Genomic DNA, 24852 nt, shown 5'->3' on the forward strand with positions numbered 1-24852 from the left:
AAAAGAAAATTAGAGAGCAGGAAAGATGGCAGAGGCTGCCTGGACCGAGCGAGCCGATTTGGGGATGTCCTTAAAGGAGACAGATCTGATTCTTAAAGGAGACAGACAAGATGCTACTGGCCAAGACTTTCTTCTGTACAAGAATTCTGCACAGGAGCATCACTAGATGGGTACAGCTACGAGTCAAAATGTGTGTGTGTGGAGGGGGGGGGGCTGGAGGTTGCAATATTCATGCACAATCAATCTGGATTTTGTACCTCAAAGCTTTAAAGTATCTGGGGATTGTTTGGCCATGTCTGTACTATTATGCTGGGAAGAGTATCTGGGGTTTGTGCTGCTGGACCCTGAAGAAGCCCTTAATTAAGGGGGAAGCCGTACTCTGGAGTGGGGGGGGGGGCTTGATCACTTCATCAAAGTCTCCTTGAGGCTGTCTTTTTACATCCAAGGAGCCGTGCAATTTAGAGCTAAGTGCCCTGACCTGGATGGCCCAGGCTAGCCTGATTTTGTGAGATCTCGGAAGCCAAGCAGGGTCGACCCTGGTTAGTATTTGGATGGGAGACCTCCAAGGAAGTCCAGGGTTGCTATACAGAGGCAGGCAATAGCAAACCACTTCTGTTAGTCTCTTGCACACCTTAAAACAGTTGCCAGCATGACCTTGCAACACACATCTGACGGCACAAACCCAGGAAAAACCTTAATGCGCAGTTAGGTCCTACCTCGGTCCAGCGATTTTGCCAACGGCCTGCCAAAGCTTCCAGAATGATAACACCTTCCTTCTTTTCCCCAGCCAATGATAACTCTCAGATATATGGAACTTTTATTTATTTAACACATTTCTATCCTGCTGTATCTCCTCAGACTCACGTTCCGATTTCCACTATCGAGGCGAACTTCCATCTCTATAACTCTCCTCCAGAAAATCTTCTGATCGTTTTCAAAAGCCGTCTCATCTCATGGATGCAGACGCTATGAGTTCATTATACATTGCATGAAAAGTACTTCTTTTGTTTGAAACTTTCTGTGGCGGGGCTGTGTGGAGCATCTGGCGGCATACAGAAGATCCCAGGTTCAATTTCCCGGCAGCTCCAGTTAAAAGGATCAGGTAGCAGATAATGGGGAAGACCTCCACCTGAGACCTTGGAGAGATGCTGCCAGTCAGAGTAGACAATACTGACCTCGATGGACTGTTGTTCTGATTCAGAATAAGGCTGCTTCGTGTGTGCCAACTTCCCTGCCAACCAGTTTCTCCGGATGATACCGAACCCTTGCACGATTAGGGAGATTTCCTGTTTACTCACTCCACACACTTCATAATTGTTTTTTTTCTAAGTTAAAAAAATTATACTGGGTTCCTTATCACTTGCCTTGATCACTCTCTGGTGTTTGTTGCATTTGCCAAAAGCAGAACAACTGTTGGCTGTAAAGACTTTACTAGGATCACAAGATCTTTCTGGGGGAGGTACTGCCAATTTGGGCATCAAAACTTGTTTGTGAAGTTTGGATTCTTTAACCTCAGCAAGTAGGCCTTTTGTCTTTATTTCTGGCAACTCTTTAGTACAGAGAACACCAACAAGGATGAGCAAAATGTTGTCTCTCTCTCTAGAGCGATCCCCTTCTGCTCGCAGAAGTGTGTGGGGTGGAGGGGATTCTCGCGATTAGCTCTCCTACGCGTGGATTGCACTCTTCTGTTGGAGTAGTGATTCATCAGATTTTTTAACAATCACTTCAAAAAGGATGTGGACAGAACCGAGCGGGTGCAGAGGAGAGCGATGAGGATGATCAGGGGCCGGGAGACCAAGCCCTACGAGGAAAGACGGAGGGACTTGGGAATGTTTAGTCTGGAGAAGAGGAGGCTGAGGGGGGACAGGATTGCTCTCTTTAAGTATTTGAAGGGCTGTCACTTAGAGGAGGCAGCAGAGAATAGGACTCACAATAATGGGTTTAAATTGCAGATGGAAAGGTACCAGCTGGATATTAGGAAAAATTTATTACAGTAAGAGTTGTTCGACAGTGGCATCAGCTACCCAGGGAGGTGGTGAGCTCCCCCTCCCTGGCAGTCTTTAAGCAGAGGCTGGACAAGCACTTGTCAGGGATGCTCTAGGCTGATCCTGCATTAAGCAGGGGCTTGGACTAGATGGCCTGTATGGCTCCTTCCAACTCTATGATTAGGAAGCGTGAGACTCAGGTTCAAATCCCCACTGTGTCATGGAAGTTTGCTGAGTGCCTTTGGGCCAGTCACTGTTTCTCAGGCTGACCTACCACACAAGGTTGTTGTGACGACAATGGAAGAAGGGGGAAATGCTACTGTGCACCCTCAGTGGGAAGAAAAACAGGGACTCTAAATAACAGAATTTGGTTTTTTTTAATGGTGACAATGGGTTAGTGGCTTGCTACCATGAAGTCTGCGCTCTCTTAAAAAGGCCAAGGCTCAGCTTTTCGAACAAAACACGTTATTACCATTGCGTCTTTATACCAGCCAGCGTGGTGCAGCAGTTAAGAGTGTCAGACTAGGAACTGGGAGACCCAGGTTCGAATCCCCTCCCTGCCATGGCAGCTCATTGGACGATCTCGGGCCAGTCACACTCTCTCAACCTGACCTACCTCACTGGGCTGTGGAGGGTAGAATGGAGGAGGGGGAAACCAATATATGCCAGCCTGGGGCAGGATAAAAAATATACTGAACAAATAAATGCATCTCCTGCCCTTCCCACCTTGTCAACCTACACTTTGAACTGTGGTGCAACACTTATGGTTTTGCCAATGCTTAGCAGGGCGGTACTGATACTTCCAGTATCTTGGAAATTATGCTGATTAAACCTAAAATGGCCCCAGCCAACGTGCATCAGAGTACATTTCAGAGGTAATTCAATCCATACTCCCAAACACCTTGTATTTCATGCAGAGAAGAACAGCTGGACACTAAAGTCAAGCTAGTTCTTTGCACTCTGTTCCTGACACCGGCCAGCCAGACCTCTCTGGGAAGCACAGCCTGAAAAGCAACGGCCTTCTCCAGTGGTTGCCGGCATTTGGCATTGTTGAAATATACTTCTTCTCTGCATGGAGGCTCCATTCAGTCATCACAGCTGATAAGTTATCGGTAGGTCAAAATAATCCAAAGCTTTTCATAGCTTTTGAAGCTGCTGCCCATCACAACAACATGGGGGAACATAACTTTAAACACACATGCACACACCTCTTTCAAATCTCCTCCCAAATGCAGCAATTAAGGGAAGATGGAAACTCACCGGCATCTTTTTATATGAAATAACAACAGCTTTATATACATATCTGAGAAGTGTGGAGCACAGGTCCGTCAAACTGAGGGAGAAGTTTCTAGGGGAGGGAAAAAATGTCACCCCTCCCTTCCTATTTTGTTTTAGGTTTCATGTTGTGGATTCTAAAGCCACTAAAATCTCAAACAGAAAAAAAATGAATAATAAATTGTGAGGGGAACCCACCCACTCTCAGAAATCCCTCCACCTCTAATCCAGTATATGGGATATTTTTTTTTTTTGCAGCTGGTCACAATAAAAAAAAAATAAAACTGTCATAAAACAACACAAAGCTTTACAGATAAATCAGGAATATCACAGCTGTTTTGAAATTTCTTGGCCGGAATCCCCAAAACTTTGGAAATTATTCTGAGACCAAAGGACCTTTAGTCTGGTCTTACTGGAATGGCACTCCTTCCGCCCTCCAAAACATGGCAAGGAATTTGTAAATATGGTGTATAGGTGATCTGTTTAAAGCAGAGGGGTGTGTATGTTAAAATCTCCACTGGGCTTTTGTCAGTGCCCAGATCTGGGCCTTTACTCCCCCCATTCCATCAAAAAGGAAGGGAAGAAAGGAAGGAAGAAAAGAAAGAAAAGAAAGAAAAGAAAGAAAAGAAAGAAAAGAAAAAAAAGAAAGAAAAGAAAAGAAAGAAAAGAAAGAAAGAACTGTCCAGAACACAGGAAAGAGGAACAAAGAATCAAGGGGGAAGAAAGAAAACATTTTCTCCTTACAAAATACTGTGGAATACAACCCCCTCCCCAGATTATTTCTTCCAATTTTTAAAAAATATGAATCGTTTATCATATTTTTTTCCAAAGTGAAAACATGAAAAATGTAGGATCTTTAAAACCGTCCCATTGACAGAAAATTTGGAGCCTCTTAAGTTATCACAGAACTCAAAACCCCACCTTGCTGCCCAAATTCTCTCCTGCCAAAAAAAAAGTCGAAAACTGCCAGATTTTAGCTTTGTGTCACAGACCGAGCTCAAAGATTTGTGATCATTGCAATCAGTTAAGAAAGGAAGAGCAAAACCCCACCAAAGCACCGTCAACTGACGTTGGTTTTAATAGAAGAGTGAAACATATATGTAAAGTCTCATATATTTCAGGATGGATGAGGGAGATGTAACAGTGTAATGCTGTGCAGAGTTACTCCAGTCTAAAACCAGAGAAATCGAAGGCTTGGACTGCAGTAAATTCTACATAGTATTGCAATGTAAATAAAATTACTTCACCCTGGCAGAATCAGATCCTAATTTCTCTTTTACAAGTTTTGCATCTAAAAGAAAATTGTGACCATCTCCATACAAGAACCTTGTTTTCTTCCCCCAATTTTCTCCTCGCCAACCTCTTCCTAAAAAACCCTTCAAATGCCAAACTTTTACAAAGTTTTCTTTTAAAATGTAATTTTATATATTTTATATATTTATATATATAATATTTCTTCTCTCTTAAATGAATCCTTCCCTCCTATGTCCTATGCGTACTTTTTTTTTTTACCTGAAGAACTAATTTTACTTTTATTTTATTTATTTTTTATTTGCTGGTGACATTTTTAGGCATGTGTGAGTGGACTAGGGGTTGGGAAGGAGAGATAGGGGAAATTCGGGAACTCAAGGACAAAAATGGGGTCGAGCAATTAAAAAAAAAAAAAAACCAACAGAAAACATTACAACCTTTCCCCCTGAAACATCCGAAATGCAAACAGCCAGAGAAAACACCACTTCATTTTCACTGCAACATGAAGCTGGCGGCAAACCCTTTGTGGAGGTGTGTTATGTGCTCACAACAGGGTAAAGGAGAGAGTGGGGGCGCAGGGGGGTGCGTGCCACAAAGGAGGCAAACTTTTCGGTAATGGTTCAGTTTTTTTTTTCCTTCTTCTTCTCAAAGTCCCACTCCTGGTTTCGAGCGTCTGTCCTTCAGATCCGTCTGTCTGAAGAGAACTCAGAATTTCCTTCATGTGAACTGTGCCTCCCCTGTGAGAAAAAAGGGGGTCTCTATAGCAAGCAGAACCCTGTTTTTTTTTCTGGAACGGTCGAACGATAGATAGTGTGCTGGTATGGAACAGGTACACGGACCCTGCCCCCCCCCACAGGCCTGACCACAACCATGTGACACAGGGAGGGGGGGAGAGACACTCGAAGCAGCGTGCCGCCCCACTGCTTCCCCCCCTACCCCTACCCTTGATCCTCAAACATTTGTCCGGGCTTCCCGGGGAACAAAAGACCAAAGTGTGTGGCGGGGGCTGGGGGAGGTCACGCAGCTTGTCCTGGTGGCTAAGATGGTCACGGCGAATGCGTGGCGGGACTGCTTCTGTTGGAACTGGGCGAGAGGCTGGGGCTGCAGCTGCCGGGAGGTGGGGCTAAGCTGCCTATGCGGGAGGGGGCTCCCGTCGCGGCCCCCAAAGTGTCCATGCCCTCAGAGTTCTCCAACATCTCCTGGATGAGGGGAGGCATAGATCCAGGGATCTCCATTTTCAACGTGATCACGCGTTCAGCACCTGCAAGAAAAAAAAGGAGGACTGCTTTCAGAATAGTGAACATAAATGGAGCGCCTCAGGATTGCCTCACCGTGTACTAAACGTGTAGTTATTGCCCGGTGTTCTGCACTTTAGCAATGACTTAAGGCTCTTTAATTTTACTGGCTTATGCTGTATTAATAATAAATCTGAATCTGAAGGCTATTTTAATCACTTGCAAATTGTCATCTGCAAATTGTAGACTTGTGTAGCCTCAGTTTGCCTCAGGGCTGTGCAAGGAAGAGGGAAGGTGTTAGCCCTTCAACCTCAATATTCCTCTATTGAAAACTAGGTTCCCTTGCTGTTACCAGCACTGTAAAGGGTGTGTGCATGCTTTTAAAGGACACATTTTTGCTAACAAAGCAGGCGCATGCAGCCTCAGCTCACCTCAGGACTGTGCAAGGAAGGGGGAAGGTGTTAACCCTTCAACCTCCATGTTCCTCTATTGAAAACTAGGTTCCCTTGCTGTGTTATCAGCATTTTAAAGGTGTGTGTGTGTGCTTTTAAAGGACACCGTTTCTTTAAAATGCTAACAAAGCAGGGAAGGGGAAAGCTGGTTTGATATGGTGAGTGGAGACAGAAGGGTTAAACTCCCCTCCTGAATTTCCTGAGGCAAACTGAGGCTGTGTGAGTCTCTGAATTGCATTTTATGAATATGCATATTTGTTTGCGCCGTGGGTGTGCAGTGGGAGCAGTGAATATCAGGCTTACGTCCCTCAATGGCATCATGTTGTCTGTTGCCTATTCACCTCTCTCGCATTTTAGGAGTGATTTGAAAAGGCCTTAGGAGCACATTTAAATTTGTAATATTTGAGGGAGAATGTAGTGAATAGGTTAAGCTTTAGCTTCTGAGTCTGACAGCAATATTTGTGGTCAAAAAGGAACTGTGCTGTCAGACTCAGAAGCTAAAGCTTAACCTATTCACTACATTCTCCCTCAAATATTACAAATTTAAATGTAAATTTAACTGATGAATTTCAACGAAAATGGGAAGGTTACTTGGATTATGTGCAACAAAAGGGATATATTGTTAGAAGCAAATATAGATTATATAAAATTTAATAACTAGAATTGAAGGAATTTATTATTCATTATAGACTTTTGAGATGTAAGATGAAATAGACTCCTCGAAGGAGTATAAACTGTGTGAATGTATGTGTGATTACACGTTTGTTTGTTTATATATAAAAAATTTAATAAAAACTTATTTTTTTAAAAAAGGAACTGTGCTTCAAATAATATTAGTTTGGTTTGTGTGGTTCTCTGACCTTTATACATCAGATGTATTAATTATTTGCAAAGACTCGTGTTGGGGCACTGTTGTATTTTTGCATATCCCCCCCCCAAAAAAAAATCCTTTTTTCTTGGGTGGATGGGTGGGCAAACAATAAAATTAAAAGCAGCAGATTATTATTTATCTGGCGGTTTCCCCATTTATTCTCCAAATGGTTTATAGCCATTTACCCATAGATTGGGACTATCAGGCTTTTAGGAAGGACTTGCTTCTAAGGCACGGAGGGCTCCAGGCAGGGCTGCCAACCTCCAGGTGGTGGCTGAGATCTCTCGCTATTACAACTGATTTCCAGCCGATAGAGATCAGTTCACCCGGAGAAAATGGCAGCTTTGGGAAGTGGACTCTATGGCATTATATCCCACTGAAGTTGCTCCCCTCCCCAAACCCTACCTTACTCAGGCTCCACCCCAAAATCTCCAAGTGTTTCTCAACCCAAAGCTGGAAACCCTGGCTCCAGCCCTGCTGAGCCCCTGGTCAGTGCGGGGTAAGGCTGCCAACCTCCAGGTAGCCAAAACACAAAAAGGCTCTGTGCCGTAAGGTAAGTAATCAATATAAGAAACAGCACAATACACAAAATGTGCAAGTGAAATATATTAGTGACAAAACAATACAAAACATTAGTGACAAAACAATACATTAGTGACAAAACAATACAAAACAATTGTAACAATACAAATAACATAAAGCCACAAAACAATATGTACAATGTAGCCAACACAGGTAGCAGCTAACTATTCATGATGAAATAGACATGAAAGAATATGTCCATCAAGAAGGTAAGTACTGAATATGATACAATGTCAAAAAGATACGAACAATTTGTTTTCCCATAGGAAGAACCGGAGAACTGTGAACAGAACCCCGATCAATCCACAGCTGCAACAGAAGTTCAAAGGACGTGTCGTCTAGATCATGTGACCACGTTTCGCTATGGGCTTCATCAGCTGTATAACCATAAAAGACAATTAAAAAAACCCCCAATGGGTATTTGCAGTAGACCCGAAGGTTCCTTTCCAAGAGATCTCGTCAAGAAGGAACCTTCGGGTCTACTGCAAATACCCATTGGTTTTTTTTTTAAATTGTCTTTTATGGTTATACAGCTGATGAAGCCCATAGCGAAACGTGGTCACATGATCTAGACGACACGTCCTTTAAACTGCTGTTGCAGCTGTGGATTGATCGGGGTTCTGTTCACAGTTCTCCGGTTCTTCCTATGGGAAAACAAATTGTTCGTATCTTTATGACATTGTATCATATTCAGTACTTACCTTCTTGATGGACATATTCTTTCATGTCTATTTCATCATGAATAGTTAGCTGCTACCTGTGTTGGCTACATTGTACATATTGTTTTGTGGCTTTATGTTATTTGTATTGTTACATGTTTTGTCACTGATATATTTCACTTGCACATTTTGTGTATTGTGCTGTTTCTTATATTGATTGATAACCTCCAGGTAGCGGCTGGAGATCTCCTGCTATTACAGCTGATCTCCAGCCCATAGAGGTCAGTTCACCTGGAGAAAATGGCAGCTTTGGCAATTGGACTGTATGGCATTGAAGTCCCTTCCCTCCCTACACTCCACCCTCTTCAGGCTCTGCCCCAAAAACCTCCTGCCGGTGGCGAAGAGGGACCTGGCAACAGCTAACACTGATCTTCTGTGTCCTCATTGTCCTTAACAATGTAGTGGTTAAGAGTGGTGGTTTGGAGTGGTGGACTCTGATCTGGAGAACCAGGTTTGATTCCCCACTCCTCCACATGAGTGGGAGACACTAATCTGGTGAACCAGGTTGGTTTCCCCACTCCTACACACGAAGCCAGCTGGGTGACCTTGGGCAAGTTACAGCTCTGCTAGAGCTCTCTCAGGCCCACCTACCTCACAGGATGTCTGTTGAGGGGAGGGGAAGGGAAGGTGGTTGTAAGCTGGTTTGAGTCTTCTCTAAGTGGTAGAGAAAGTCGGCATATAAAAACCAACTCTTCTTCTTCGATTTAGGCGTTCCACCTGGAGGTTAAATGTGGGTTCCAAGTTTGGAAAGGTCTTAAAGGAATAAAAAGAGAGTGGTTCTCGGAGGCTGCAGCCTCAGCCCCCTTACCCTTTGCGCTAATGCTCCGCAGGTCTGTAATTTTCATGAGCATTTTGGGGAACATGTGGGGCTTGCTGGGCCTCCGCTTCCTCACGTAGATTTTCAGGGCTTCCAGCAGCGGCTCCTGCAACTTGTCCACTCGGTCTGGCTGTTCCAGGTCTTGCCGATCTAGTGATGGAGAGAGTTGCAGAAACAAAGTCCATCCCAATTCCATTTATCTACTGCTCAAAGACCAACAGGTCACAAGCAAAAAGGAGAATAAAATACGTATAAAACAACAAAATATCAAAAGTCATCTATAACATTCATTTCAGTTTTTGTATTTATAAATAACTAAAAATATAGGTTAAAATTTTAAAAGATAATACCACTAAATGCCATACACCAAAATATTGCGACCGCCAAGGACACATTTGGATCAATATCTGCTAGTAGCTTAACTACAAGCTCTTGCTTAGTATCAGGGCTCCAGTTTTGAATATATCTATAGATCCATTTCTCATGGGCCACATTGTGTTTCTTGCAATCAATGAAAAGATGACAAATGGTGTCTCGGTCTCCTGAGTTACAGAATCGACTTGAGAAGGGGATACCTTGAAGTCTACCTGTTAGTTCCCCTAACGGCAAAGCATTTAATCTTGCGCAGGAGAATAATATTCTGTATTTGGGAAAGCAGAGAGTCAGTAAAGGGATAAAGCCCTGAAAAGGAACCAAATTCTGCAGCCAAAATAATCAGTTTCCTTAAAGCCAACATGCATGGGGAATGAACTCTTTCAAAATGAACAGTTTATGCTGTCTCTCTTGCCCTCTCATCCCGCAGGTAAGTGGGGCCCCAGAGATCTTTCTTGCCTCCCCGCGTCTCATCCCTCACCTTCTTGGGGCTGGAGGCAGGGTGGGCGGTGGTTGCGTCCATCTTTGGGCTCCCTGGCCCCTTCTCCCCGGCAGCGGTGGTTCCCTGCTCGCCTAGGCTTCCCCGCCCACCAATCAGCTGATCAACAGGCCATGTTCCCCTCGGGCGAGCCAGTGTTGGGCAGGACTCTATCCCTTCCCCAGCTCAGCTGCCCCGGTGCAAGCTCCTTCTCCTGGCAGGGTGGACTCGCTGGGAGCTTCCCCGGCGGGGGCCCCCCCCCCATGTCAGGTGCCAACCCATGGGGTCGGAATGTATGCTGCAGCCTTGTCTGCCACCTCTGCATTGGCTTCCCCCGGCACTGAAGTCTGGGGAGGCCGCACCTGACGCAGCTGCAGAGGCCACGGCTGAACCCAGACAACCCTCTTGATATATGGTCCTCTTTTTTTCCTAAAAGGTAAAGATCCCCTGTGCAAGCACCAGGTTATTCCTGACCCATGGAGTGACGTCACATCCCAACGTTTCCTAGGCAGACTTTGTTTATGGGGTTGTTTGCCAGTGCCTTCTCCAGTCATCTTCCCTTTACCCCCAGCAAGCTGGGTGCTCATTTTACCGACCACGGAAGGATGGAAGGCTGAGTCAACCTTGAGCCGGCGACCTGAAACCGACTCCCGTCTGGATTAAACTCAGGTCGTGAGCAGAGCTTGGACTGCAGTACTGCAGCTTAACACTCTACGCCACGGGGCTCCTTTGTTTTCTACTTGCTAGCTTATTCTCTATATAGCTAATATTTTTAACATTAACTTATTTTTTAATTTAATTTCTCATGTTTTCTTCCTTACATAAGCCTATAGCCAACCAAACTCAATTCTGCTTATACAACCTTTTAAGAAACACATGAGTAATAAAGTTTCCAGTTGTTTTGAAATTCTTCCATTGGCCTTTTATTCACTTGGTTTATTCACTTATTCTTCTATGTATTGTTTTCCCAGGGAAGCTGCAGTTGATGGGTGTATTCCGAAACACATATTTTGGCGTCTCAATTTCTTCTACCTCTTTAATGATAAGTTACGAAAATTATTTAAAATCCTCCAAGCAGACACATGTGCAGGGTGTGCCAAGGGACTTCTGTAGCCATCATAAGGGCGGATGACCCACAGGGACTTGGCCCGCTCCCAGCCATCGGCAGCAGGGCAGGGGACTGGCATCTGCTCCTGGCCCTGTGCCACTGTAGGGGCTTGGCTTGTACCCAGCGGGCAGCACAGATCCAGGAAGAAGAATAACTGGTTTTTACACCCCACTTTTCTCTACCATAATGAGCCTCAAAGCGGTTTACAATCACCTTCCCTTCTCCTCCCCACAGCATACACCTTGTGAGGAAGGTGGGGCTGAGAGAGTTCTGAGAGAACTGCGACTAACCCAAGGTGCACAGCAGGCTGCATGTGGAGGAACGGGGAATCAAACCCGGTTCACCATATTAGACTCCGCTGCTCATGCAGAGGGGCAGGGAATCAAACCCAGTTCACCAGGTTAGAGTCCGCCACTCAAGTAGAGGAGCCAGGAATCAAACCCAGTTCTCCAGATTACAGCCCGCTGCTCTTAACCACTACACCACACTGGAAGGGATGGGTGTACCTTGCTTGGGGCAACCGAATACCTTGCACATACTCAGGTGTGCGCACATCCATCCACACAAATCACACATCTTATCCATCCACACAAAATCACAAGCTCTTTGGTGGCTTCTACTAGGAAGCATTCTCCCGCTCGGCCACCAAGCGGTGCTGTTAGGCAGGGATGCGGCACATACTCCTTCCTCGCCCCCTTCCCTTAGCATCAGGCAATACGTGTGGACGTTCGCAGTGCAACAACACAATCCGGTACTTGGCAAGGCATAAGCAAGGCTTTAATGAGGACACACACAAAATATTTCTTGCTCTGAGAGCTGCGGAGGAAATGCATGAAGGTATGTCGGGCCATTCCTGGCAGCGGCTCCAGAAAAGGCCTGTTACGGGTGCTGCTCTCAGCGTCCCAGAGCTCTTGGGGCTTGTGTGCGAAGATCGCGCCCAGGGAATTCTCAGTTCTCCCTCTCTCTCCAAGTTACAGTTCCCAGGGCTAACGGACTTGGGGGAAGCCAAGTCCAGGTGATTGTTTTTTTCATCAGATTTGGTTTGTAGCTTCTAGCATTAGAAGGCAGGTATGGGGGGGATATTTGGCACAGTTCTGAGTTTTCATTTTGTTGTTTTGCGCATTTTTAAATAGAACATTCACAATGGCCAGGTTTGGGCAGGCTAAATATCTCCAGCCAAGTTTGTATTTAGCGTGTGTGGTTAACCCTTTGGCCCTGGGAGGCTGACAAAGTCTAGCGCTCAAAACACCAGCAGAATCAAGTTTTAAAGTTTTTTTTTCTGCTGGTGTGTGAATGCAAAGACTTGGTCAGCCTCCCAGGGCAAAAGGGTTAAGAAGAAGAAGAAGAGTTGGTTTTTATATGCCGACTTTCCTTACCACTTAAAGGGGACTCAAACCTGCTTACAATCACCTTCCCTTCCCCTCCCCACAACAGACACCCTGTGAGGTAGGTGGGGCTGAGAGAGCTGTGACTTGCCCAAGGTCACCCAGCTGGCTTCGTGTGTAGGAGTGGGGAAACAAATCCAGTTCACCCGATTAGCCTCCGCCGCTCATGTGGAGGACGAGTGGGGAATCAAACCCGGTTCTCCAGATCAGAGTCCACCGCTCTAAACCACTGTTCTTAACCACTACGCCACGCTGGCTCTCTTAACCACACACACACTGTTCCACTTCTGGCATTGGGTTGCAATAGTGGCCAGAAGGTGGTAGGGGGGCTGCATCAAGGCCCCCCTCCACAAACAACACCCCTTCTCTGCACATTGGAAAACATTGTGTCAGGCAGACGGCTCCACGGGAGGCCAGGGTGAACTCGTCTCCTCGACCTGCTTGGCATGGGTGTGCAGGCAGAGCGTCCAAACACATAAACTCCCCCCACATGCAGCCAGAAATGGGACTGTCCAGGAAAAGCTTAATCACTGGATCCTAATGAGTATATAAACTGGCCCTCGTCCACATCTTCCAGAAAGCATTTTTTTCTTCCTTTACTGCAAACACTTCCTCCTGGGAACACTCGCTCGACAAAAAACGCTTGTGCTGTCAAGAATTTAGCAACAGCTTGGCTCATCCTTTGCCCATTTGTCACTGAGGTGGTAATCCTGCGTCTTGACTTCGGACCTATTCTTCCAGGGGGAGAGGGGCAGAACGACTCAGATAATTGCATGCTTCTCCGTATAAAATGATCTCTGCACAGAGAAAACTAGCAACGCTTCTTCCCCAACATCTGATTTGCTAAGGGAAGACATTTTTGCAAAGAGGGGCATTCAACCAGGGGAAACGCACCCCCCCCACACACCCTGGTCTGCTGTTTGAATAGAGAGAAGCTAGCTTACTGCCTCAATTAGAAGCAGGCCCAGTTTAGACAAGTGCCTAGTTCTCATTGAGGTAACTGCAAAGAGTACTGGATGCATTTTTTTTTAAGTTCCAAAATACAATTTTGGCAGCACACAGACTGCTGTGGAAGAATTCTTATGAACAGGCTCCCCAGTGCCAATTTTTTTAAAAAAATTCATTAAGGTTAATTATTGGTGATAAATTGTGGAATTAGTTCAGGACTGACTGCGACTCGCTCATTCTTGGTGCTCGTAGAGGGATTCCTACGGAGCCCATATGCATGAAAATATCCTATTAAAATAAGTTTATGACACCAGTTACCAGAACACTATCCTATGTTGCAGCTCTGGTAATTTAAAGCCAGGACAGGCAGCCACCATAGCTCTGCTCTGAGCTCTTCCTGTCTTTATCCCTTATGGGTTAGCAGCCATCTGAAGGTCCAAGGGGCAGCTATCTATCATTTTAATTCATACACACACACACACATACACACAGAGCAAAGCCCTGGGTTTCCACAGTGCAGCGCTATGGCTACACACATTTCACGACTGCGCCCTGAGATCAGAGGATACATTTCTAGGACTTGGTCCTGATCAGGGAGGTATTGCCTCTTAGCAACAGCACTCACCCCCACATATGAGGCAGATGGCGCTGAGAAGGCCCGTCTCGGCATCGTCCATCTCGAGCGGCAGCAGCTGGTTGGCAAAGGCAAAGACCAGGTCCGTGAGGGGCCCGAAGCCCGCGTTGTGCATCTGAGTGCGGTTGAGCGTCAGGCCATCTGAGAAAGTCATGGTGTCCTGGTCCGGGGTGTAGCGTGTGCATATCCGCAGGATCTAGGAAGGGGCGCACGGGAGAGCATGCGTCATATGAGCTGAGCAACACAGGCTACTCTGGGATGCAGCTGTGAGTTGAGGGGTGGGTAAGAATGAGGTGCCCTCGGTCTCTCTACAGAGTCTACATTTCCAAAGGTTTCCTTGGTTGAAGATAGAAGACGAAGAAGAGTTGGTTTTTATATGCCGACTTTCTCTCCCACTTAAGGAAGAATCAAACCAGCTTACAATCACCTTCCCTTCCTCACAACAGACACCCTGGCCATTTATGCAGGGTCGATTCTGCTCCTCGTTCAATGCTGATTTTTTAAATCTGACCTTTAAAATAACTATTCACAGTCCCGATGCAAGAGGAGAAAGTCAAACAAATTCCACACACACACACACACACACACACACACACACACACACACACACACACACACACTTGCCTGCTCCTTCGTTTGCATAGTCTTTAGCTATAGTCGTTTGCATAGCTAAGCCACGGCTGAGATTCTGCATGCTTCCTTCAGTGAATGCTTCGATGTGGGGGCGGGGGCAGAGCAAATACAAAAGGTTGTGTTAAAGGGGCTCTTAAGAAATGTGAAGCAGGTATGCACCGGCTTTGCAGTGACATCTGGAATGATGGTTCAGCGTGAAGAAATAAAAAAAATATGCAGGGCATTTCAGCCTGGAACACGCTGCTAATTACCAAGCATAAACGGCCCCTGTGAGGTAGGTAGGGCTGAGAGAGCTCTAAGACAGCTGTGACTAGCCCAAGGTCACCCAGCTGACTTCATATGGAGGATCAAGGAAACCAACCAGGTTCACCAGATTAAGAAGAAAAAGAAGCAGTGTTGGTTTTTATATGCAGACTTTCTCTACCATTTAAGGAAGAATTAGCATCCGCTGCTCATGTGGAGGAGTGGGGAATCAAACCCGGTTCACCAGATTAGCCTCCTCCGCTCATGTGGAGGAGTGGGGAATCAAACCCGATTCTCCAGATCAGGGTCCACTGCTCCAAACCACCACTCTTAACCATTATGCCACGCTGGCTCCTAGTGGCATTTGAGGGGCTGGGCATCCTTACTCACCAGGATATCGAGGCAGGCTGCTTTGAGGAGCGTGATCTGGTCGGCGATGGTGAGCGTGGTAAAACCTGGCAACTGCTTGGCAAATTCGACTGTCTTGATGATACACTTCGTGGACAGTTCACTGAACTTGTCCCACAGGTCAATGTCGAGAGACACCCGCTGATCCGAACTGTTATTCTGTGGCAGGGAGGATGGGGAAAGACATCAGAAGATCAGGGTGAGAGGATGGGAAAAGAAAAGAAAAAGGAGAGGTCCAGTGTATTTGACACCTGATCATGAGTGGATCTGAGCCCCCATAAGAATTTCCTCTTTGGAAGAACAAGTACTGGGTGTGGAGGATCTATTCAGAGCTCGCCCAATTGAAGAATGGGGATTTCGGAGGAAATCCACTGCCTCCTCCAAGGTAATGTTAGTGAGTGTCCCTGATGTCATTTGTCATCCTATGGAGAAATTATCTGTAGGACTATTCTGGTGTTAATATCCCCTGCTCTGTAAGAACTGGAACCACAATATTGGAGAACGGGAGACTATGCAGCCTGACGTTGACAAACAAAACAGATGGTCTCATGGAGAAGTTTCCCCCCTGAGAATTTCAGCATGCAAGTTTCTAGCCCTTATAGCTCCTGAAATAAACTTGAAAATGCTGAAAGCGCCTGGTGAAAGCACTTCCTGTTCCCTAGCCAACAGCAGCAGAGTAGATTATGAACTGGCGTGCATGCATTTATTCAGGTGGAAGAATATGGTTTCTGGGGGAAGAGAATTGGAAAGGTTTGTTAGCACATAGTATCTGCAATCCTAGACAGAGTCTCTGTTGAGACGCCCCTCTGCCACGGCCACCCGCAATTTTACCACTCTGAGCATGGCTCTGAGTAAAGATACTATCTTACTATGGTCCCAGGTTCAATCCCCGGCATCTCCAGTTAAAGGGACTAGGCAAGTAGGTGATGTGAAAGACCTCTGCCTGAGACCCTGGAGAGTCGCTGCCGGTCTGAGTAGACAACACTGGCTTTGATGGACCAAGGATCTGATTCAGTATAAGGCAGCTTCATGTGTTCATGTGTACGGATTGTATTTTAAGATCTTGTAAGTGCCATCTTTACTGATCGTTTGTTCACTGAGTGTTGTACGCTGCCTAGAGCCCTGTGACCCAGGAAAGGGGCAGGGTATAAAATTAAGTAAAGGGAAAAACAATTAACCCTTGATACTATGGGTTACCACTCACTGTGGTGTACTTTCCCAACTGGCAGAGGGCGGGGAAGGTCTCCTGGTGGGCCTTTCGCACTTTCTCGATGAGATCCTCCACCTCCGGAGTGATGACGTAGCTCTCTGAACATTCCTGCTTGGGAGTGTCTTTCTTCTTCTTGTTCCGGTCATTCCGGACGGCTGGAAGGGGAAGCAAAGAACAGGAGGCCAGGAGTGAATGCTGCTCTCCAAGATGGCGAGACCTTATTAATGGAGGATGGCCCTTCATTAAGTATTAAGAATTATTAAAATATTTGCGAGTTGTTCAATACCTGCTTGAGATACGCAGGATCTAAAAAGGTTGACACCTTGTTAAGGGGATAAAGAAGACAGAACAAGTTAGGTCGCACAGAACTCTTGTTTAAGAAATGAACACAGTTAGTTTGATAAACAGGTACAATCTGAAACTCTTTGCATTCTTTGTCTCTGCCACTGGTGCCAGCAAGCACTCACTTTACCAAAATTTAGCACCACAAGCATTCAGCCTGAAACTTATCATGCTTCTTGAGAAAGTAGTATACAGTTTCTTACTTTATCACCACTTGCCTAGCTGCATATGCCTCCTACCCACCTCTCCACCTGCCATTGGGTAAGCTAATCTGATGTTAGAGAGTGTTTACAAACATGACCGCTACTCGTTTATCAAAAATCAGAATTGCCACAAAGTGCTGTTTCTGTAAAGGAAGTGACCGTTTGGTTTGGAAAGATCCCACAGCAGGCCTGGGGAGGGAGCAAAAGAGAAGCAGGAATGCTGACGAACTGGGAAGGTGAAGAGGTGGGAAGCAGGGTAAAGATAAGTAGGGGAAAAGACAGCACGCAAAAGGTGAGCGGAAGGGAGCAGACCGGACACAGAGCTCAATAAACACAGAAGACCGGAACAGGCTGTAGGGCAGAAATGCTGAAGGAGAAGCCCAAAAGGTGGATTGAAGAGTTCTTCAAGATGAGACGTGGACAGAAGGATTTTGCCAGTGAGGGATTGGAGAAGGAAAAGTGAGCATGAGTTGCACAAATATGAGGCCAGTTTCTGCCCAGGTTTGGGTGGCAGCACCCAGGAAACTCAGCATTTCTCCCCCAAGCCATGCTGAAGGTGCAAGTGGAGAAAGAGGAAAGCAAGGAGAGCCACAGCAAAATATAACAACTATCTCAGGTACCAGAAGCACACAGCAGAGAAGTGACCTCAGACCTGGAGAACTCTCTTCCACAGGAGACTTGCTAGTATCCAAGCATCTTCAAGAAGTGTCACAGAGCCTTTTCAGTGTGGGCTGCTCCTAGGTAGGTTGGAGTAAGCCCCCAAGGGGTGTGCTCTCTAATCATCTATGTTATATTTACCATAACCCCTTTGAAAGTGGTGGTTTTATATCTAACCTTTACCAGGGTGGACTGGCCATTACAGCCACTAGAGAAAATGAAGAAGAAGAGTTGGTTTTTATATGCTGACTTTCTCTACCACTTAAGGGAGAATCAAACCGGCTTACAATCGCCTTCCCTTCCCCTCCCCACAACAGACACCCTGTGAGGTAGGTGGGGCCAAGACAGCTGTGACTAGGCCAAGGTCACCCAGCTGGCTTCATGCGTAGGAGTGGGGAAACCAATCCAGTTCACCAGATTAGCCTCCGCCGCTCATGCGGAGGAGTGGGGGAATCGAACCCGGTTCTCCAGATCAGAGTCTGCCGCTCCAAACCACCGCTCTTAACCACTACACCATGCTGCCTCTCCTGAGCAACCTCCTCAGGCCCGGGAGGTAAGTACAGCAATGGGGCCCGGGAGGGCGGTGAAACTGGTGATGAGCAGAGGCAGGTCGGGTGGTGAAAAGAGAGGCAGGAGAGCGTCCTTCGAATATTACAAACAAAGGCTTTGGAATGTAACAGAGCTCAATTAAGAGGCAAAAGCCCTTCCAAAGCTCCCCCGCCTGGCTTCTCCCACTTCCAAAAACCCCTTTCCTTGCCGCCACTACATATCAACCGTCGTGATAAAATGCTTAAAATAAAAAACCAAGAAATAACAGTGATATCTAAAATAGTTAAAATAAAATATGTAAACTTGATAAAATATAAATAGATAAAATAAACACGCTGCTCGCACTGTGGGAGTGCCTGCCTGCGCTCCAACGTGAAACCCTTACAATTAAGCAAGGGAGGTGGAGGGGAAGGCGAGAAAGAAAAGAAAGACAGTGCCAATAAAACTAGAAAACAAGATAAGAACTTGGGTAGACTTAAAAAAGGCAGCAGATTTAAAAAAACCAAATAAAATAAGCCCTAAAAAAAAGCTAAAACAAAGAAAAAACTATCGATACGGAGCACAGCACTGAGCGCCCTGCAGTATCCGCAGGTGGGGCAGTGGCCGAATCCCACTGCTTTGCCCCATCACCGCAGTCTCATCCCTACCCCAATGGTTGCAACGGCAACCAGCCCTTGTTGTGACTGGTGAGAGCTATTCTTGATGTGGCCAATTGGTCAAGGATGCGCCAAGGGAACCAGGCAGGAACTCACAGTGTTGCATGAAGGGCCCTGGTCCTCCTTCAGGTGAGGGGCTGGGGTGTAGGGAGGTGTGGGGCCCTTTTCCAGGCTCTTCTGTCCATCCAGACCACCCCTGGCTACAGCCAGCGTGGTGTAGTGGTTAAGAGCGGTGGTTTGGAGCGGTGGACTCTGATCTGAAGAACCGGGTTCGATTCCCCACTCCTCCACATGAAGCCAGCTGGGTGACCTTGGGCTAGTCACAGCTCCTATACAGCTCTCTCAGCCCCACCTACCTCACAGGGTGTCTGTTGTGGGGAGGGGAAGGGAAGGTGATTGTAAGCCGGTTTGATTCTTCCTTAAGTGGTAGAGGAAGTCGGCATATAAAAACCAACTCTTCTTCTTCACTGTATTTGTGTGTAAACTGTTGGGATTCTTTTAAGTGGAACAGACAAGAAATTAAAACAGACAAAGGGAATATAAAGAGCTCCCTTAATTGGAATGTGCTTCATTAACCTAAGCGGGAATACCTGACGAGAATGACAATTTTGAGCCCCCCAGGTCACAAAAGGGAAGTGGACACACACAGCGGTATGTATCACACATCGTGGGTGCACGTATGAGAGTGCTGCCTCCCTGTGCACAGAATGGAGGCCGCACAAAAGCCCCGTTGTATGCATTTCTGTCTCTCTGATTGGGTCTCTTTCCACAGAATCTGCACAAGGTACCCCGGAGGAAGCACAGCGGCTCTCGCCTTGGGTCTACAAGATGACTTTTTTTTTTGGTTTTTCTAAAATGACTCCTCCTTGGATGAGGATGGTTAACAACAACAATAATAATAAAACACACACGTCGGGAGGCAGCGCCAGCGCCAGATGCGCTCTTCGCTCGTGGTGGGCTGGTAGATTTTCACCAGCCTGCCTGAGGGAGGAGGTGGGGGCGGGAGGGAGGGGGATAATTCGGAAATCAGTCATGTCTGCTTGGCAAATTCAATAAAGCACAGTCCAGACAGGCAGTTAGGGAGGGGGGGGGACACTGCATCCATCATCACATAGCGGTTGGGATGGGGGGGGGGAGAAAGCAGCTGGTATAAGAAGAATCGAAAGACGGCAAGAGGAATGGGCAAGAGGGGGAATTCAGAAACATGGCGGTGTGCGTGCGTGAGGGAGGCATCTTAAAAGCACACTTGGGAGAAACGGCTCAGATCCTCAACTTCTCCAGCTCCCTTTGATCTCATTATAGTTCAACCTATACTTCAATCCCGCCCCTGCTCCTAAAAGGGAGAGAGACCCATCTGCCGGTCCCCTGGTTCTCCCACAGCCCTGGGTTTCTAAACCGGTTAAGTATGAATTCTGCCTGATAAAGGTTTGGGTGGCAAAGTCAATTCCCTACGCGCTCCACTGCCCCTTCCTGCAACATAGGGAAAACTACCTGAAATTTAAGTTCAGGATTCTCTTTCTGACGTGCTTGTTTTGCAGAAGCAGCGGCAGAGAGCTGGTGGGTGCCATGGCTGGACAGTCTGGGTTCCGATGCTATAAAACGTAATGGCCTTGGACCATTACATTTGGATAGTCTTGGGCCGCTCACTTCCTCGATGACTAACTTACCTTTATAGGGCTGTTGGGAGGGTAAAATGGGTGGACCACATAGGCTGCCCTGGGCTCACTGCACAGAGGAAGGGGCAGGATGGAAATGAACTGAATAAACAAACATCTTCAGGGTTAGCAGCTGGGGCTCCTGCGGTTGGAAGGTTCCTAGGAGCAAAGCTGCCACTTGGATGTGCAGAACCAAGCCAGGATAGGATCTCTTCCCACCCCCAGCTTCCGTGCCCACTCTATTTCCACCTACCCTATTGGGCGGCTCTAAGGAAAAAGGAAAGACGTGGGGTGCCTTAGATCAGCCACTGGGTCTCTGTCCATCTAACCCCCTCCTGCTCTGCCGGATCATTCTGCCGCTCGCCTACCCTACAGCTTTATTAATAACCCTTGGCGTTGTCACAGCGAAGTGGGGTTCCCTCCTCCCCACCCCGTTACAGTCGGCAGCCATGACAACTAAGCATCGCAGACGCCAGGAGGGCCCTGTCTGCGTCATTTATCTCTGACATCATCAATCACCGGTTGCCGAGGAAACACCCTCGAAATTAGCACGGAGAGGAGGGGTGATCTCACACCACGTCTTTTGGATGAAAACTAGAAAAATCCCTGTGACTCAATGGAGGCTTTTTGTTTTGTTTTGTTTTGCAGGGGTTGGGTGGGGAAGAAGTAGGATTCTCTGTGCAGAATAGATTAACATCCTCTCATCTGTGGTGCTGATGAAAGAACCGCCACCCTTCCCTACCCCCCACAAAAAAAATCTGTTAGGCAAAAGAGAAATCCTTAAATATTGACCTAAAGGTCATCTTTTGCCATCTAAAATTTGAATTGTTCAGGGATTTGTTTTGGGGCAGGAATAGCAATTTCCCCCCTGTTAGCACGGGTATAGCGTGGTTGGAAAACAACGACCTAAGTCTACAAGGAGGGTCATGGAAGACACTGGCATTATGTTCACTAAAAACTAGGAATTTCTGCTCACAAGACTCTTAAAACCACATAAGCACCCCCCCCCCCGTGATCCTGAGGACTAGAAACCTGCTTTAACAACAAAAAAGATGACTTTATTGGTTCTCTCCTTTGTTGCTCTGCCTGAGCAAGTCAAACTGCAATTTATTTTGTTCCCACTCCCATCCACATCTGCCTCTCCCTTTGTACATCTCCTTCTTGTATCTCCACGACTTTCATCTTTTGACTTGGGAACCGCTGGATTGTTCGAAAATGCTTTAACATTCTTATCACATTTTGAGAAACGAGTTGGACAGACGGAGCTTGCGACATAACCCAAAGAGAATAGCCGGTGGCTCCGGTGCATCCGAGGAGACTCAGACTTTGGTCTCCCCCCGGCCACGGAGCTACACCGGCCCTTGCGAGTTTTAAATTTGGGAAGGACATTGTGGCTTGGCACTGCGGCAGGATGCTGGCAGCCAGACACGTCCCCGTCCTCCTCCCTGCCCTTCACTCACACTCCTTGGACATGCCAACTTCGAAGCACTTCTGCAGGCGGCAGTACTGACAACGGTTTCGCGTCACTTTGTTGATGATGCAATTCTTGTCGCGGTGGCAAGTGTACACCATGTTCTTCTGGATGCTGCGTCGGAAGAAACCCTGCAGGGCGGGGCAGGCGGGAGGAGAGGGGAAAAAGAGAAAGGGGCGTGAGTTCATTTCCCCCCCTGCAGTAGGGTTAAGCTTGATTCCCTCCCTTGCATCTGTCTCTCAGGGCAGATGGAGGGGAGGGGCTGCAGCTCATTGGTAGAACATCTGCTTTGCATGCTGAAGGCCCCAGGTTCAATCCTTGGCACCTCCAATTAAAAGAATCAGGTAGTCGCTGATCTGAAAGACCTCTGCCGGAGACCCTAGTGAGCCACTGCTAGTCAGACCAGACAAGATTGGTCTTCACAGACCAAAGGTCTAGCTCAATATAAAGCAGCTTCATGTGCATGAGCAAAATTATTGTGCTTCTTGGCTCAAATCTCAGCAACAATCGTACTGTGCGAGCCTGACGCAAGCCACTCTCCCCTGGCTTCAGTTCTATCTGCAATATTATGGGGGCAATACTGGTTTACCTTACTGGGTTGTTGTGTGGTCTACTAAGAACATACATGAATCACTTGCAAGCCACTCTCCCCTGGCCTCAGTTCTATCTGCAATATTATGGGGGCAACACTGGTCTACCTTACTGGGTTGTTGTGTGGATTAATAAGAACATACATGAGTCACTTGCAAGCCACTCTCTCCTGGCCTTAGTTTTATCTGCAATATCATGGGGGCAATACTGGTTTACCTTACTGGGTTGTTGTACGGATTTCTGAGAACCAGGAAGTTGCCGAAGTTATGACATGACTGGGGGGGGAGGGGGCTTCCTACTGCAATAATGTGTGGAGCATTAGAAGACAGACATGTGGGAGTGGTGATGGGGGAAATAGACAAGGAAAAGGTTTCTCCAGGAGGGAGAGGGGTTACCAAATCTGCCTATACTAAAAAATAATCCTTTCCATCTCTGAATGAGTTCACCTCACCATCCCGTCACTTCTTTCCAAGCACCTGTAAAGAGATTCAGCTGGTGGGATGCCCTGCCCATGCGCACTTTCTAAAGCGCATGAACCCATGGGCTTGAAGATCACTGGCCTTGGCAGATCTGAACATAAGGTGTCAATGGATGGCCTTGCCGCCTGTAGGAAAGGGATCTGGACTTTTAGTCCCGTCCAGCCCTGTACGATGGCCTTCTCCTACCACCACCTTGCTACCGGTTGCCAGCATTGCTAAGGAGACTTAGCAAAAGCGGCATACAAATGTTGAACTTCAACCAGCTTTAGAAACAGGATAAGATGCTGGAAAAAAACCCAACTTTAGCATTTGTATAGCGCTTTTGAAAACTTCAAAGCACTTCCTATACATTCCCTCACCAATCCTTACAACACTCTGTATAATTTCACCTGCCATGTGGGGACAATAACACAATGGAGAATCGTCTGCTGGAGATGCTGAGCCCTCCTCCATCACTTAACTACAGTATTGCTGGGTTTCTAGCCCTAACAATTAAACCGGTTTTAAGTTTGTAACAAGGATGTATCCAGAGCTATGGAAATACGGGAGGACAGCAGCTGGGGAAGGAGTATGCATGTATGCTTTCGTAAGAAGGACACACATTCACTCTTCAGGGGCCTGACAATTAACTAGACTTCTGTTACCTATGAAAACAATCTTGCGCTTTAAAAAACTTATATGCAACAATTTCAGAAAGATGTAGACAAGCTGGAAAGTCTCCAGAGGAGGGCAATAAAGATGGTGAGGGGTCTGGAGACCAAGTCTTAGGAGGAAAGGCTGAAGGAGCTGGGTATGGTTAGCCTGAAAAGGAGAAGACTGAGAGGGGATATGATAACCATCTTCAAGTACTCGAAGGGCTGCCATATAGAGGAGAGTGCCAAGATGTTTTCTGTTGCTCCAGAAGGTTGGACCAGAACCAATGGGTTGAAATTAAATCAAAAGAGTTTCCGTCTAGACATTAGGAAGAATTTTCTAACAGTTAGAGCGGTTCTTCAGTGGAACAGGCTTCTTCAGGAGGTGATAAGCTCTCCTTCCCTGGAGGTTTTTAAGAAGAGGCTAGATGGCCATCTGTCAGCAATGCTGATTCTATGACCTTAGGCAGATGATGAGAGGGACGGTACCCTGGCCATCTTCTGGGCATGGGGGCAAGGGGGGGTAGTTGTGAATTTCCTGCATTGTGCAGGGGGTTGGACTAAATGACCCTGGTGGTCCCTTCCAACTCTACGATTCTACATAGAAAGAGATGCACCACCTGCATTACCCTCCCCCACAAGTGAAAGTCAGAAAGCTAAATGTTTTGCATGTCGAATTGCGCAAATTAAACACATCTGTTTCCATTAGTCTGATTTTTTTTTCAAAATTAGACTTTTAGCAAGGAAAGAAAATAAGAGAAAGAAGGGGGGATTTCTACACAGTATGAGGATTACATGCTTGATTTTTTTTTTAAAAAGGTGATAAATTACAATGGCCAGTAGGTTGCTGTGTGCAAACACAAGCCTCAAGGTGTGTGAAATACACACATTCTCGTATTTTCCCCACTGGAAGATGAGAAAACTGAAGCAGTTCTTCATACTACAAAAAATCAAAACAAAAAGACTGCCACTGCAGAACAAGAGGAGCTGGAACTGCTGGAAGAGGGAGAA

General features: G+C 46.6%; 1 protein-coding gene across 2 annotated transcripts in view; it reads right to left on the minus strand.

Moving 5' to 3' along the window:
• Nucleotides 1-5553: 5553 nt before the first annotated feature.
• Nucleotides 5554-24852, minus strand: part of RARA (retinoic acid receptor alpha) — a 148298-nt gene continuing 128999 nt past the window's right edge. For both annotated transcript variants that reach the window (XM_056864005.1, XM_056864006.1), the window contains exons 3-8: nucleotides 22129-22270; nucleotides 16601-16761; nucleotides 15379-15555; nucleotides 14104-14308; nucleotides 9179-9337; nucleotides 5554-5772 (exon numbers count right to left, since the gene is read on the minus strand). In XM_056864005.1, coding sequence (XP_056719983.1) covers nucleotides 5558-5772; nucleotides 9179-9337; nucleotides 14104-14308; nucleotides 15379-15555; nucleotides 16601-16761; nucleotides 22129-22270 — 1059 coding nt within the window. In that variant the 3' untranslated portion in view covers nucleotides 5554-5557. The remainder of the gene's footprint in view (nucleotides 5773-9178; nucleotides 9338-14103; nucleotides 14309-15378; nucleotides 15556-16600; nucleotides 16762-22128; nucleotides 22271-24852) is intronic.

Source organism: Euleptes europaea, chromosome 18, assembly GCF_029931775.1.
Source record: "Euleptes europaea isolate rEulEur1 chromosome 18, rEulEur1.hap1, whole genome shotgun sequence".
NCBI classification, from domain to species: Eukaryota; Metazoa; Chordata; class Lepidosauria; order Squamata; family Sphaerodactylidae; genus Euleptes; species Euleptes europaea.